Here is a 15,734-nt window from a genome sequence, read left to right as displayed (position 1 = left end):
AAACATATTTGAGTATATGACGTCACAAGACACAGATCTGAGGAAAGGATACAGATTTGATGCTCAGCAAAATACCACAGATTTAAGTGTAATGACGTACGTCACAGGACATAGATCTGACAAAAGTACACAAATTTGAGACAGGACAAAAGGCCACGGATTTGAGTGGCATGACGTCACGGGACACACATATATATAATACTACCAGGATGACCTTGGGAGAATCCGTAGTAATGTTATGGGTCAATTTCTTCAACTGTTTTGATTGGTCAATCGATCTTCTGAGTTACAACTGCTTTTAATTTAACTTTTTTGCGTAGATACGCTGACGTTATCGAGTGTACACTAGCATTCTTCACATCTGCATATATATTAATATTATCAATGATATTTCATGAAATTTTTTTTCAAAGAATTTGACATATTTGTGATACAACATGTTTTGTTATGAGAAATATATATCAGTAAACAATCATGCATATCTGTGTGCGCATAGATTATGTGATTATCAAGTCAGTTTTTATTTTTTTTTGTTGTTTTAATAAGATGTACTGAGTAATGTCTAGCTATAAACGGTGTATAAAAAACAACTTCTACAAAATATAATTTAATAGTAAATTTCAATGGAATTCATACGTCGTCTATTTCTTCTTCGCTGTCGATGAATTTGAGTGACAGTTCTGTTTTAGACACACTGAGATACAACTGTATGTCTTCAGGTGCTTCCTCTATCTCTGGCATTACATCTGCTTTAAAAGTAGTTACAGCATTGACAGGACTAATTGATCCTAGTCGGCTGCTTTCTTCATTGATTGTGGAGGGAATACTTAATGATGTATCAAGAATTTCTTTTTTATGAGCTTTAAGTAATCGTTTCCCGCCATTTCCATGCATGATAACAAGAGGCAGAGTATAACTTTTTCTTTCGATCATTAATGTATCTTTATCCGATTCACGTTTTTTGTCACTTCTACTGTCACGTGATCGACTTGACAAGTTTGAAGATTTGAGACTTGTATTTGATGACCTGGAAAATCTAAAACTTCCAGTACCCGAAGACTTAAAACTTCCGGTACTTGAAATTCGTATGCGAGGTTTGACATTTGCATCTTGGTGTTTATTGTTCTGAGCAGGTGTATATCGAACGGCAAGCGAACGTTTAGTTCTCTTTGACTTACATTTCAAAGCTCTGTACAGGTACTTTCTGAAATTTTTACTGGAATAGAAATATAATATAGGATTGAAAGCACTGTTAGAATGCCCCAACAATATAGTGAACGGCAAAACGAGCAAAAAGTTCTTGGCACCTTCTGTTGTGAAATCTAAGTACAAACTTACAATATAATAAGGCAACCAACATACGGCAAATAATACTGCTAAAGCTATCAACATCTTAGCTACTCGCTTCCGCCCGGACATTACATGTTTCCCAATACCTTTACTTGTCTCCGACTCGGTCCTCTGTAGATTTTTGTCCTCGGTCCACAATTTATTACCTATAAGACTATATGCAATAAAAATTACAATACCTGGTATAATGTATACAAACAAAAATAAACAGATATCATAAGCTTGTCGATGTGTGATATGTGGCCATATCTCATGACAGAAATGTATTGGTTCTTCAAATAGATGTAAAGTGTTCACTTTCTTAACAATAAGAAGTGGCGCCATGATCACAATTGAAACTATCCAAATGACTATAATAATTCTGGTAGCGGCTCTTGTGTTACTCACTCGACGGAATATCATTGGATGACGGATAGCTAAGAATCTATCTACACTTAATGTTGATATCGTAAAAATACTGGCAGCAACGGTTACTCCTGAAACAAAAAGAAAAAAACATTAATTTTTGTATGTTCAACTTATGAAAACTGTGAGAACCAAGGTTTATTTAGTAGTTGAACATTGACTTAGAACAAGCCTTCAGTAACAGCATAAGCCCATTTGTCGTCTGTAATTTTTAATTTTCGTTAAATATTAGCTTAAATTGGACCGTTAGTTTTCGCTGTTGTTACGTTTTACATGTTGTCATGATGTGCTTATTATAACTTTCTCATTGTTGAAAGCCGTACAATGATATGTATTTGTTTATATCTTTGTCCGTTGTTCTACTGGTATATAGTTCTCTCTGAAATAAGACCACAGCTTCGAACACATAGTAGGTGATCCCGCCTCTTCTCCGAAGGCTAAGTTGTTGAGTACTTGAAAGGCCGAACTTACACATCTCCATTAAAAAAATTCGTTTCCTTGTTATTTCAAATAAGAAATACTAAAATAGTATATCAAGATTAAAATTATGATTACAGAAACTTTTTCCTGTGTAGTAATTCATATACTCATGACGTCATGAAAATAGTTTATATTGATGTGTTTGAGCTATTGATTTTGCCATTTGATAAGGGACTTTCCGTTTTGAATTTTCCTTGATTTCGGTATTTTTGTTATTTTACTTTTTAAACATGAATAAACATGTTTGGTTGGCATGACGCTCACCAATAAAACTAAGGCACTGGCTACGATTACGTTGAAATGTAACAATAATAAAAAAAATTGTTACATTGGACACTAATTACCGGAATGCAAGGTTGGGTTAGGAACCGATTATTTACGAACGTAACAATAATATTTGTGTATACGGTTACGTTGTGTTGTTGTTACGTTAATGCGCTTCAATGTATGATGGAACTAGTAATATGTATCAAAATACAACTTTAACACTTTTTATTCGTAAACACTGCACTGCTACAATATTGCATACATTTTTGTTTCATCTTATTTACACTGATAGCAGCTTCTACATATCCAGTATGTGCCTTTGGGAGCATGTTTTAGTCCGACGCATATTTGGTGAAACCACTCTAGGTACCCATCACAAACGAGTGATTCAGCAATGTGCACGTCGGTTTTGCAGACAAAAAAGTTCCAATCAATCTGAACGTACTCCATCTGTTTTTGAAACGAAATTACGTCCTCCATGGATACAAGCATACAGATACTACAGAAGATCGCAGTATTTTAGTTCACTGCTTTAAAACTTTGCCTTTGATGTGTCAATTTTTTCGAAAACTGCATTTGTATAACTACATACAATTTGATTCTTGATATTGTTTTAGTTTTGATTCAAACGCATCTAAAGTTTTTAATTTGTCACCCAAAACAAATTTGGTAATAGAAATCACTTCATCCATTGTTCAAATTATAACGACAGTAATAAGGGTAGGTTTTCAGTTCAATACTTAGAATATAGCAAAGTGCTTTCGACCAATGAAATTGTAGGATCCGATTGTTTATGCATATTCACAGTTCAAAACAAAGAGATTTGATGTGTTTTAATTTAAATGGTATTATCCTATTATTTATGAATATTTACAGTTCAAAACAAAGAGTTTCTATAAATGAGTTACAACTGCCCCGAAGCACATTTATGAGCTTGAACGGATTTGTGATTGAAACTGACTAATAAAAACTTGAACTTTGAAACAAACAAAAAAATCAGCATAAGTTGAAGTCTGCTGGTGCAGTAAAATTGAAACCGTTAATGTTATTATGAGAATATTTTAAATATAACTTCAAATTACTAAAAGATTACACTAAATCAAAGCAATGCAAAAAAAAAAGGTTTTAAAATTAAATATAACCTCAATCTTTTACTTTTGGATATATTAAGAAATTACTTAAAAACTATATTAACTATTTAAACATTATTTGAATAATATTATTATTATTATTATTATTATTATTATTATTATTATTATTATTATATCGAAGAATTAAGCACAAAACTATAGTAGTTTAATAAATCTAACGCAACAATAACGAAACGTAACAGTAGACGCAAATATTATTGTTACGTTCGTAATCAATTGGTTCCTTACCCAACCTAGCATTCCGGCAATTAGTGTCCAATATAACAATAACTTTTTTTTTATTATTGTTACATTTCAACGTAATCGTAGCCAGCGCCTAAAACTTAACATACAACATTGAAATTAATAAATGATAGATACACAGAATACAATTATAAACACTAACACACATATAATTCTCTTTTTAACTTTTATTTAATTATAGAACACGAGTTTTTCTCTGTTCTAAATAGACAGTGCTCAAATAAATAGGATCGTTTTACGTGTTTGGTAATAAATAAGGCATTGTACGAAGATAGATGATATCGATAATTAACCAGCTTAATACTCTTTAATATTATCTGATGCCAACATAGAGGTCATCTGAAGTTTATTACACGTATTATCATACACTACAAGATCCTATTAATTGTAATAGGATGACAACATATTTTGAAATTATAGAACAACGCTAACTTTGATTTAGGAATTGTATGCTTCTTTTTGTAGATTTATTCGAATGAAATAGTGTTGACAAAAGCAATTTGTGTGATACTAAAAACGTGTGTACGACCAACGTTATCACAACTCTATAGAACTTCAAAGAGAAGCCGACCAACGTTATTTCAACCCTATAGAACTACAAACAGAAGCCGACCCTAAATTGTTATTACAACCCTATAGAACTACAAAGAGAAGCTGACCAACGTTATTAACCCTATAGAACTACAAAGAGAAGCCGACCTACGTTATTACAACCCTATAGAACTACAAAGAGAAGCCGACCAACGTTATTAACCCTATAGAACTACAAAGAGAAGCCAACCAACGTTATTAGCCCTATAGAACTACAAAGATAAGCTGACCAACGTTATTACAACACTATAGAACTACAAACAGGAGCTGACCAACGTTATTACAACCCTATAGAACAACAAAGAGAAGCCGACCAACGTTATTACAACCCTATAGAACTACAAAGAGAAGCCGACCAACGTTATTACAACCCTATAGAACTACAAAGGGAAGCCGAGCAACGTTATTACAACCCTATAGAACTACAAAGAGAAGCTGACCAACGTTATTACAACCCTATAGAACTACAAAGAGAAGCCGAGCAACGTTATTACAACCCTATAGAACTACAAAGAGAAGCTGACCAACGTTATTACAACCCTATTGAACTACAAAGAGAAGCTGAACAACGGTATTCCAACCCTATAGAACTACAAAGAGAAGCTGACCAACGTTATAACAACCCTACAGAACTACAAACAGAAGTCGACCAACGTTTTTACAACCCTATAGAACTACAAACAGAAGCTGACCAACGTTATAACAACACTACAGAACTACAAAGAGAAGTCGACCAACGTTATTACAACCCTATAGAACTTCAAAGAGAAGCCGACCAACGTTATGACAACCTTATAAAACTTCAAAGAGAAGCCGACCATCGTTATTACAACCCTATAGAACAACGAAGAGAAGCCGACTAACGTTATTACAACTCTATAGAACTACAAAGAGAAGCCGACCAACGTTATTACAACCTTATAGAACTACAAAGAGAAGCCGACCAACGTTATAACAACCCTATAGAACTACAAAGAGAAGCTGACCAACGTTATAACTACTCTATAGAACTACAAAGAGAAGCCGACTAACGTTATTACAACCCTATAAAACTACAAAGAGAAGCTGACCAACGTTATTACAACCCTATAAAACTACAAAGAGAAGCTGACCAACGTTATCACAACCCTATAGAACTACAAAGAGAAGCTGACCAACGTTATTACAACCCTATAAAACTACAAAGAGAAGCTGACCAACGTTATCACAACCCTATAGAACTACAAAGAGTAGCCGACCAACGTTATAACAACCCTACAGAACTACAAACAGAAGTCGACCAACGTTATTACAACCCTATAGAACTTCAAAGAGAAGCCGACCAACGGTATTACAACCCTATAGAACTACAAAGAGTAGCCGACCAACGTTATAACAACCCTACAGAACTACAAACAGAAGTCGACCAACATTATTACAACCCTATAGAAAAACAAAGAGAAGACGACCCTTAATTGTTATAACAACCCTATAGAACTACAAAGAGAAGCCGACCAACGTTATTACAAACCTATTGAACTACAAAGAGAAGCCGACAAACGTTATTACAACCCTATAGAACTATAAAGAGAAGCTGACCAACGTTATTACAACCCTATAGAAGTACAAAGAGAAGCCGACCAACGTTATTACAACCCTATAGAACTACAAAGAGAAGCCGACAAACGTTATTACAACCCTATAGAACTACAAAGAGAAGCCAACCAACGTTATTACAACCCTATAGAACTACAAAGAAAAGCCGACCAACGTTATTACAACCCTATAGAAATACAAAAAGAAGCCGACCCTTAACTGTTATTACAACCCTATAGAACTACAAAGAGAAGCCGACCAACGTAATTACAAACCTATAGAACTACAAAGACAAGCCGACCAACGTTTTTACAACCCGATAAGACTACAAAGAGAAGCTGACCAACGTTATTACAACCCTATTGAACTACAAAGTGAAGCTGACCAACGGTATTCCAACCCTAAAGAACTACAAAGAGAAGCTGACCAACGGTATTTCAACCCTATAGAACTACAAAGAGAAGGTGACCAACGGTATTACAACCCTATAGAACTTCAAAGAGAAGCCGATCAACGTTATTACAACCCTATAGAACTACAAAAAGAAGCTGACCAACGTTATAACAACCCTATAGAACTTCAAAGAGAAGCCGACCAACGGTATTACAACCCTATAGAACTACAAAGAGAAGCCCACCAACGGTATTACAACCCTAAAGAACTACAAAGAGAAGCCGACCAACGTTATTACAACCCTATAGAAATACAAAAGAAGACGACCCTTAACTGTTATTACAACCCTATAGAACAACGAAGAGAAGCCGACTAACGTTATTACAACTCTATAGAACTACAAAGAGAAGCCGACCAACTTTATTACAACCTTATAGAACTACAAAGAGAAGCCGACCAACGTTATAACAACCCTATAGAACTACAAAGAGAAGCTGACCAACGTTATAACTACTCTATAGAACTACAAAGAGAAGCCGACTAACGTTATTACAACCCTATAAAACTACAAAGAGAAGCTGACCAACGTTATTACAACCCTATAAAACTACAAAGAGAAGCTGACCAACGTTATCACAACCCTATAGAACTACAAAGAGAAGCTGACCAACGTTATTACAACCCTATAAAACTACAAAGAGAAGCTGACCAACGTTATCACAACCCTATAGAACTACAAAGAGTAGCCGACCAACGTTATAACAACCCTACAGAACTACAAACAGAAGTCGACCAACGTTATTACAACCCTATAGAACTTCAAAGAGAAGCCGACCAACGGTATTACAACCCTATAGAACTACAAAGAGTAGCCGACCAACGTTATAACAACCCTACAGAACTACAAACAGAAGTCGACCAACATTATTACAACCCTATAGAAAAACAAAGAGAAGACGACCCTTAATTGTTATAACAACCCTATAGAACTACAAAGAGAAGCCGACCAACGTTATTACAAACCTATTGAACTACAAAGAGAAGCCGACAAACGTTATTACAACCCTATAGAACTATAAAGAGAAGCTGACCAACGTTATTACAACCCTATAGAAGTACAAAGAGAAGCCGACCAACGTTATTACAACCCTATAGAACTACAAAGAGAAGCCGACAAACGTTATTACAACCCTATAGAACTACAAAGAGAAGCCAACCAACGTTATTACAACCCTATAGAACTACAAAGAAAAGCCGACCAACGTTATTACAACCCTATAGAAATACAAAAAGAAGCCGACCCTTAACTGTTATTACAACCCTATAGAACTACAAAGAGAAGCCGACCAACGTAATTACAAACCTATAGAACTACAAAGACAAGCCGACCAACGTTTTTACAACCCGATAAGACTACAAAGAGAAGCTGACCAACGTTATTACAACCCTATTGAACTACAAAGTGAAGCTGACCAACGGTATTCCAACCCTAAAGAACTACAAAGAGAAGCTGACCAACGGTATTTCAACCCTATAGAACTACAAAGAGAAGGTGACCAACGGTATTACAACCCTATAGAACTTCAAAGAGAAGCCGATCAACGTTATTACAACCCTATAGAACTACAAAAAGAAGCTGACCAACGTTATAACAACCCTATAGAACTTCAAAGAGAAGCCGACCAACGGTATTACAACCCTATAGAACTACAAAGAGAAGCCCACCAACGGTATTACAACCCTAAAGAACTACAAAGAGAAGCCGACCAACGTTATTACAACCCTATAGAAATACAAAAGAAGACGACCCTTAACTGTTATTACAACCCTATAGAACTACAAAGAGAAGGCGACCAACGGTATATCAAACCGTTAGAACTACAAAGACAAGCCGACCAGCGTTTTTTCAACCCCATAAAACTACAAAGAGAAGCTGACCAACGTTATTACAACCCTATAGAACTACAAAGAGAAACCGACCAACGTTATTACAACCCTATAGAACTACAAACAGAAGCCGACCAACGTTATTACATCCCTATAGAACTACAAAGAGAAGCTGACCAACGTTATTACAACCCTATAGAACTACATAGACAAGCCGACCAACGTTTTTACAACCCTATAAAACTACAAAGAGAAGCCGACCAACGTTATTACAACCCTATAGAACTACAAACAGAAGCTGACCAACGTTATTATAACCATATAGAACTACAAAGAGAAACCGACCAACGTCATTACAACCCTATAGAACTTCAAACAGAAGCTGATCAACGTTATTACAACCCTATAAAACTACAAAGAGAAGACGACCAGGTTATTACAACTATATAGAACTACAAAGAGAAGCCGACTAACGTTATTACAACCCTATAGAACTACAAAGAGAAACCGACCAACGTTATTACAACTCTATAGAACTACAAAGAGAAGCCGACCAACGTTATTACAACCCTATAGAACTACAAAGAGAAACCGACCAACATTATTTCAACCCTATAGAACTACAAAGAGAAACCGACCAACGTTATTACAACTCTATAGAACTACAAACAGAAGCCGACCAACGTTATTACAACCCTATAGAACTACAGACAGAAGCTGACCAACGTTATTACAACCCTATATAAACTACAAGGAGAAGCCGACCAACGTTATTACAACCCTATAGAACTACAAAGAGAAGCTGACCAACGTTATTACAACTCTATACAACTACAAAGAAAAGCTGACCAACGTTATTACAACCCTTTAGAACTACAAAGAGAAGCCGACCAACGTTATTACAACCCGATAGAACTACAAAGGGAAGCTGACCAACGTTATTACAACTCTATAGAACTACAAACAGAAGCTGACCAACGTTATTACAACCCTATATAACTACAAAGAGAAACTGACCAACGTTATTACAAACCTATAGAACTACAGACAGAAGCCGACCTACGTTATTACAACCCTATAGAACTACAAAGAGAAGCTGACCAACGTCATAACAACCCTTTAGAACTACAAAGAGAAGCCGACCAACGTTATTACAACCCTATAGAACTACAAAGAGAAACCGACCAACGTTATTACAACCCTATAGAACTTCAAAGAGAAGCCGACCAACGTTATATCAACCCTATAGAACTACAAGGAGAAGCTGACCAACGTTATTACAACCCTATAGAACTACAAAGAGACACCGACCAACGTTATTACAACCCTATAGAACAACGAAGAGAAGCCGACTAACGTTATTACAACTCTATAGAACTTCAAAGAGAAGCCGACCAACGGTATTACAACCCTATAAAACTTCAAAGAGAAGCCGACCAACGTTATTACAACCCTTTAGAACTACAAACAAAAGCCGACCAACGTTATTACAACCCTATAGAACTTCAAAGAGAAGCCGACCAACGTTATTACAACCCTATAGAACTACAAACAGAAGCCGACCAACGTTATTACAACCCTATAGAAATACAAAGAGAAGCCGACCAACGTTATTACAACCCTATAGAACTACAAAGAGAAGCCGTCGAACGTTTTTACAACCCTATAAAACTACATAGAGAAGCTGACCAACGTTATTACAACCCTATAGAACTACAAAGAGAAGCCGACCAACGTTTTTACAAACCTATAGAACTACAAAGAGAAGCCGACCAACGTTATTACAACCCTATAGAACTATAAAGAGAAGCCGACCAACGTTATTACAACCCTTTAGAACTACAAAGAGAGGCTGACCAACGTCATTACAACCCTATAGAACTACAAAGAGTAGCCGACCAACCTTAGTAACCAAGTCGAATAATTACCCTAATTGTCCCTGACATTTCATATTTAACTGATAATCTCCTTAGGTGTAAATTGACCCAGCTGAGTTAAAAGTAATAGTTATCCCATGAGGACGGAGTTGTTAATTTACCCTGATCGCCCCTGACCTTAGAGCTTATCTCAGTGGTCGGAGTTGTATTCAACCCTGAGTGCCCCTGACCTTTGATGTTTAACTGATAATCACAGTGGAAGGAGTTGTTACTTCACACCCTGATCGGAATTGAAATTTAATCCTGCATGACCTTGACCTTTAACGATTATCTGATAATATCAAGAGGTGAGAATGTTATTTGACCCTCAAAGCGATTGGCTGACTTTCTCTGTAGTCATTATTTGACCCTGAATGCCCCTGACTAACTAGAATAATAACTGAATATTTCAATGGATCAGAAGTTTATAAGTCCCTTATTTCCACCTACACTCTCTCAGTGATTCACTGTTCTCGTCTGTTGTCATTATTTACCCCTAACTATGATATTAGATTTGGATGGAGTAATTAATTACATGACCTAAGTGTCATCGTCGTGTGGTAAGTAACTCATAATCTTAACATTTGAATGGGTAGATGAAACAATTGTTAATATATATACACACCCCAACAGTCGTATGTTACTGATGACCTCGACCAATACCGATAGACTTGATATCGTGGATGCTTACCTTGTAAATAAGCTGTTACCTTACACATAAACTCTCCATAAATCCACACTCTGTATAAAGCATCACCAACAGCCATAGGAACACATATCAAGCTCACTGAAATATAGATACAACAATATCAATGATCCCCCGGTCTATGTTGATTTAAAACAACTATTCAAAAATACAAGGATTCAAAGATTCAATAAGAGTTGGGAGGTCAAATAAGATGCGAAGTTGAAGAAACACTGAAAATCTAAGATTCTGAAAAGTTGAGCTAAATAAGGCTAAGGTCATCTTTGCCGGAGTCCGAAAAAACCTTAGTGTTTCGAATAATTCAAAATTTTATAAACAGAAAAGTAAAAGAGAAAACTATTTGATGACCACCGTTTTGATGATTTTTCATGTCAACACAAAAGTGCTAATTAATGACATGGTGACACCCTCGGGCAGAAACGTCCACCAATAGCGGAATCGACCCAGAGTTTCAATGTCCGTTATATCTTCTTGACTGTAAATAAATGGCGATGTAGGTGTATGTATATATTAATCAATCAATGTAGGTGTATGTATATATTAATAAATCAGTGGCGGATCCAAGGGGGGGGGGGGGTTCCGGGAGTTGACGATCAATGCATTTGAATGGGGACATATAGTTGGAACCCCCCTCCCCCCTTTATCCTAGGTTAGGAACCTCCTTTTTATGAATGGCTGGATCTGCCCCTGCAAATGATGCAACAAAAGTCAAACAAACAGTCCTCACCTATAAATAGTATATCAAACAAACAGTCCTCACCTATAAATATTATATCAAACAAACAGTCCTCACCTGTAAACAGTATATCAAACAAACAGTCCTCACCTATAGATATCATATCAAACAAACAGTCCTCACCTATAAATAGTATATCAAACAAACAGTCCTCACCTATAAATATTATATCAAACAAACAGTCCCCACCTATAAATAGTATATCAAACAAACAGTCCTCACCTATAAATAGTATATCAAACAAACAGTCCTCACCTATAAATATTATATCAAACAAACAGTCCCCACCTATAAATAGTATATCAAACAAACAGTCCTCACCTATAAATATTATATGCAACAAACAGTCCTCGCCTATAAATATTATATCCAACATACAGTCCTCACCTATAAATATTATATCAAACAAACAGTCCTCACCTATAAATAGTATATCAAACAAACAGTCCCCACCTATAAATAGTATATCAAACAAACAGTCCTCACCTATAAATAGTATATCAAACAATCAGTTCTCACCTATAAATATTATATCAAACAAACAGTCCTCACCTATAAATATTATATCAAACAAACAGTCCTCACCTATAGATAGTATATCAAACAAACAGTCCTCACCTATAAATATTATATCAAACAAACAGTCCTCACCTATAAATAGTATATCAAACAAACAGTCCTCACCTAAAATATATCAAACAAACAGTCCTCACCTATAAATAGTATATCAAACAAACAGTCCTCACCTATAAATATATCAAACAAACAGACCTCACCTATAAATATTATATCAAACAAACAGTCCTCACCTATAAATATTATATCAAGCAAACAGTCCTCACCTATAAATATTATATCAAACAAACAGTCCTCACCTAAAAATATATCAAACAAACAGTCCTCACCTATAAATATTATATCAAACAAACAGTCCTCACCTATAAATACTATATCAAACAAACAGTCCTCACCTATAAATATTATATCAAACAAACAGTCCTCACCTATAAATATAATATCAAACAAACAGTCCTCACCTATAAATATTATATCAAACAAACAGTCCTCACCTATAAATATATCAAACAAACAGTCCTCATCTATAAATAGTATATCAAACAAACAGCCCTCACCTATAAATAGTATATCAAACAAACAGTCCTCACCTATAAATATATCAAACAAACAGCCCTCACCTATAGATATTATATCAAACAAACAGTCCTCACCTATAAATATTATATCAAACAAACAGTCCCTACCTATAGATATTATATCAAACAAACAGTCCTCACCTATAAATGGTATATCAAACAAACAGTCCTCACCTATAAATAGTATATCAAACAAACAGTCCTCATCTATAAATAGTATATCAAACAAACAGTCCTCACCTATAAATATATCAAACAAACAGTCCTCACCTATAAATATTATATCAAACAAACAGTCCTCACCTATAAATACTATATCAAACAAACAGTCCTCACCTATAAATATATCAAACAAACAGTCCTCACCTATAAATAATATATCAAACAAACAGTCCTCACCTTTAAATATATCAAACAAACAGTCCTCACCTTTAAATATATCAAACAAACAGTCCTCACCTATAAATATTATATCAAACAAACAGTCCCTACCTATAGATATTATATCAAACAAACAGTCCTCACCTATAAATGGTATATCAAACAAACAGTCCTCACCTATAAATAGTATATCAAACAAACAGTCCTCATCTATAAATAGTATATCAAACAAACAGTCCTCACCTATATATATATATCAAACAAACAGTCCTCACCTATAAATATTATATCAAGCTCTAAATCGTAACGGGTATAGAAAAGCTCTGAATAAATTCATAAAAGACCATCAAAGATCTCAAAATATTCGCTCAGTGACAAAGTATTTAGATAGAACTACGAGATCTCTTACAAATGACTACCACTGACTCTGACCACTGACGAGATTCTTTACACTTATTAGTACAATAGACACCACAATAAAATAAAGAAAAAGATACAATGAACAAGTAAACATCTAAATAAATATTACTGGTTCTGTGAGTGTTGTTAGACAATTCTGTTAGTTGTAAAAGGTCATTGACACAAAAGGTTTGACGACATGTGTAATGTTATTATCTGTTCAATTAAATGTTTTAGTAACCTGAAAGTTTAATAATCGATACAAACAAAGCTTAATACCAAAATTTACGATAAAAGAGATGATTTTTCATTTCCTATTATTAATTATCCATTTTTAGATGGTGACGTTTGATTCGCTCGTTTATGTAACAAAGTATTTGATTTTAACGAAAGAATTCTCTGTATTACTGAAAAATTATTACACCAGGGTTTTCGATATCACAAACTAGTCAAAACATTATTAAATTTTATCATCAGTACAAGGACATCATTCGTAAATATAAATCAGCATTCAGACATCTTATACGTTAATTATTTCACATCCAATCTTTTAGGGTAATATTCTATACAAAGCACAAAAATGTCGTCATTTACTTCAAAAGCAAACCAAACATTTAAACAGACTTATTCAGAAGGGATATAGTTACGATACTGTTGTCAGGTCATTAAAGATGGCATATTTTGGAATTAATATTGATTCACTCATAGGGTCTTTGCATCGAAAATAAACACATTTATTCTAAAACCAGTTGTTGGCATGAAACAGGTTATGTTCTTCTCATATATTTTATGATGGTATGATACTAAACCCCTAACGGGAGGGATTGTGCTTGATTTTCATATGATGAAGACATAATTTTTCAATCAGTTTAATTGAGGTCTGGAGCTGGCATGTAAGTAACTGCTAGTAGTCCTGTGGTTATTTATGTATCATTGTCATTTTGCTTAGTTTCTTCTGTTACCTATTCTGACATCGGACTCGGACTTCTTTTAAACTAAGTTTTACTGTGTGCATTGCTGTGTGTTTGTTTATTCTACATTGGCTAGAGATATAGGGGAAGGGTTGAGATCTCACAAAAGATGTTTAACCCCGCCGCATTTTTGCGCCTGTCCCAAGTCAGGAGCCTCTGGCCTTTGTTAGTCTTGTATGTTTTTTTTTAAATTTTAGTTCATTTATATGTTTTTGGAGTTTAGTGTGACGTCCATTTTCACTGAACTAGTACACATTTTTGTTTAGGGGCCAGCTCCAGGAGGCGGGCTTTTCGCGCTGTGTTGAAGACCCATTGGTGGCCTTCGGCTGTTTTCTGCTCTATTGGTCGGTTTGTTGTCTCTTCGACATATTCCCAATTTCCATTCGCAATTTTATCTATAGTCCATTTGAGTCAGTTGTGACAAAAAAACCGACTTAGTCTAGTATTCTTTTCTGATATATACAGACTAGCCGTTAATTGATAAAAAAAAAACCCAACATTTTCTCCACATTTTTCTAATAAACTCGTAAATTTAGATGACAAAAACAATGCATTATTTCCCATGAACTTTCTTTTCCTTTCATTTTCCTCCAGCCTTTCATTAAGATATAATCAGATATGGGTAAGTTTTACAAAATTTTAATATAGAAATATGTAAAGCAGAAGGCATGCCAAGGCCAATCAAAAAAGTATTATAAATCAATCAAAATTATTAACAGTCTTAAGATGTTAACAAGACATTTTTAGTCTGTCAGATTTCAGTATCTAAATTTTCATATTGTGTCTGAAATATTAACGGTGAGGCTTCCGAGGCAAAACTTGCAAAAACAACCCTCTTCTTAAAAAAACATCCTTTAGAGATCTTGTCATGCAATTGAGATTCAAGCCATGGCCATACCCAAACGGATTTTTTGCCCAAAAAAAAAGATTTCTTGTATATGACCATGACAATGTTCGAATTGTCGGAACCACTTCTCCGTCTTCTTTACCTCGATTATGACATCACCGAATGAGACTTATCAGATTTATAGTTATACCACGAGCAACATGATGAATGCCACATGTGCACGGATCAGGATCTGCGCGCCCCTCTGGAGCATTACAAACAGTTGAACACAAAGCATACGAA

General features: G+C 35.1%; 2 protein-coding genes across 2 annotated transcripts; one reads left to right on the top strand and one right to left on the bottom strand.

Moving 5' to 3' along the window:
• Positions 1-630: 630 nt before the first annotated feature.
• On the bottom strand, positions 631-11,036 carry LOC127739183 (galanin receptor 2a-like). Its single transcript, XM_052250796.1, has 2 exons — positions 10,950-11,036; positions 631-1,826 (listed from the first exon to the last, which is right to left on the bottom strand). Exons 1-2 carry the CDS (start codon positions 11,023-11,025, stop codon positions 631-633), a joined length of 1,272 nt encoding a protein of 423 aa, XP_052106756.1. The 5' UTR covers positions 11,026-11,036.
• Positions 11,037-11,660: 624 nt separating this feature from the next.
• On the top strand, positions 11,661-12,419 carry LOC127739175 (uncharacterized). Its single transcript, XM_052250784.1, has one exon. It carries the CDS (start codon positions 11,661-11,663, stop codon positions 12,417-12,419), a length of 759 nt encoding a protein of 252 aa, XP_052106744.1.
• Positions 12,420-15,734: the final 3,315 nt, after the last annotated feature.

This window comes from Mytilus californianus, unplaced genomic scaffold (genome assembly GCF_021869535.1).
Source record: "Mytilus californianus isolate M0D057914Y unplaced genomic scaffold, xbMytCali1.0.p SCAF_1, whole genome shotgun sequence".
In the NCBI taxonomy this organism is placed as follows: Eukaryota; Metazoa; Mollusca; class Bivalvia; order Mytilida; family Mytilidae; genus Mytilus; species Mytilus californianus.
Note: the sequence above shows the minus strand (reverse complement) of the source record. Positions and strands in the feature narration are given on the sequence as shown.

Coding starts and splice junctions, on each gene's coding strand:
- LOC127739175 (XM_052250784.1), top strand. CDS start 11,661: ATGCAACAAAAGTCAAACAAACAGTCCTCACCTATAAATAGTATATCA.
- LOC127739183 (XM_052250796.1), bottom strand. CDS start 11,025: ATGGCTGTTGGTGATGCTTTATACAGAGTGTGGATTTATGGAGAGTTT. Junction 1,827..10,949: donor GGTAACAGCTTATTTACAAG/GTAAGCATCCAC, acceptor TTTTTGTTTCAG/GAGTAACCGTTGCTGCCAGT.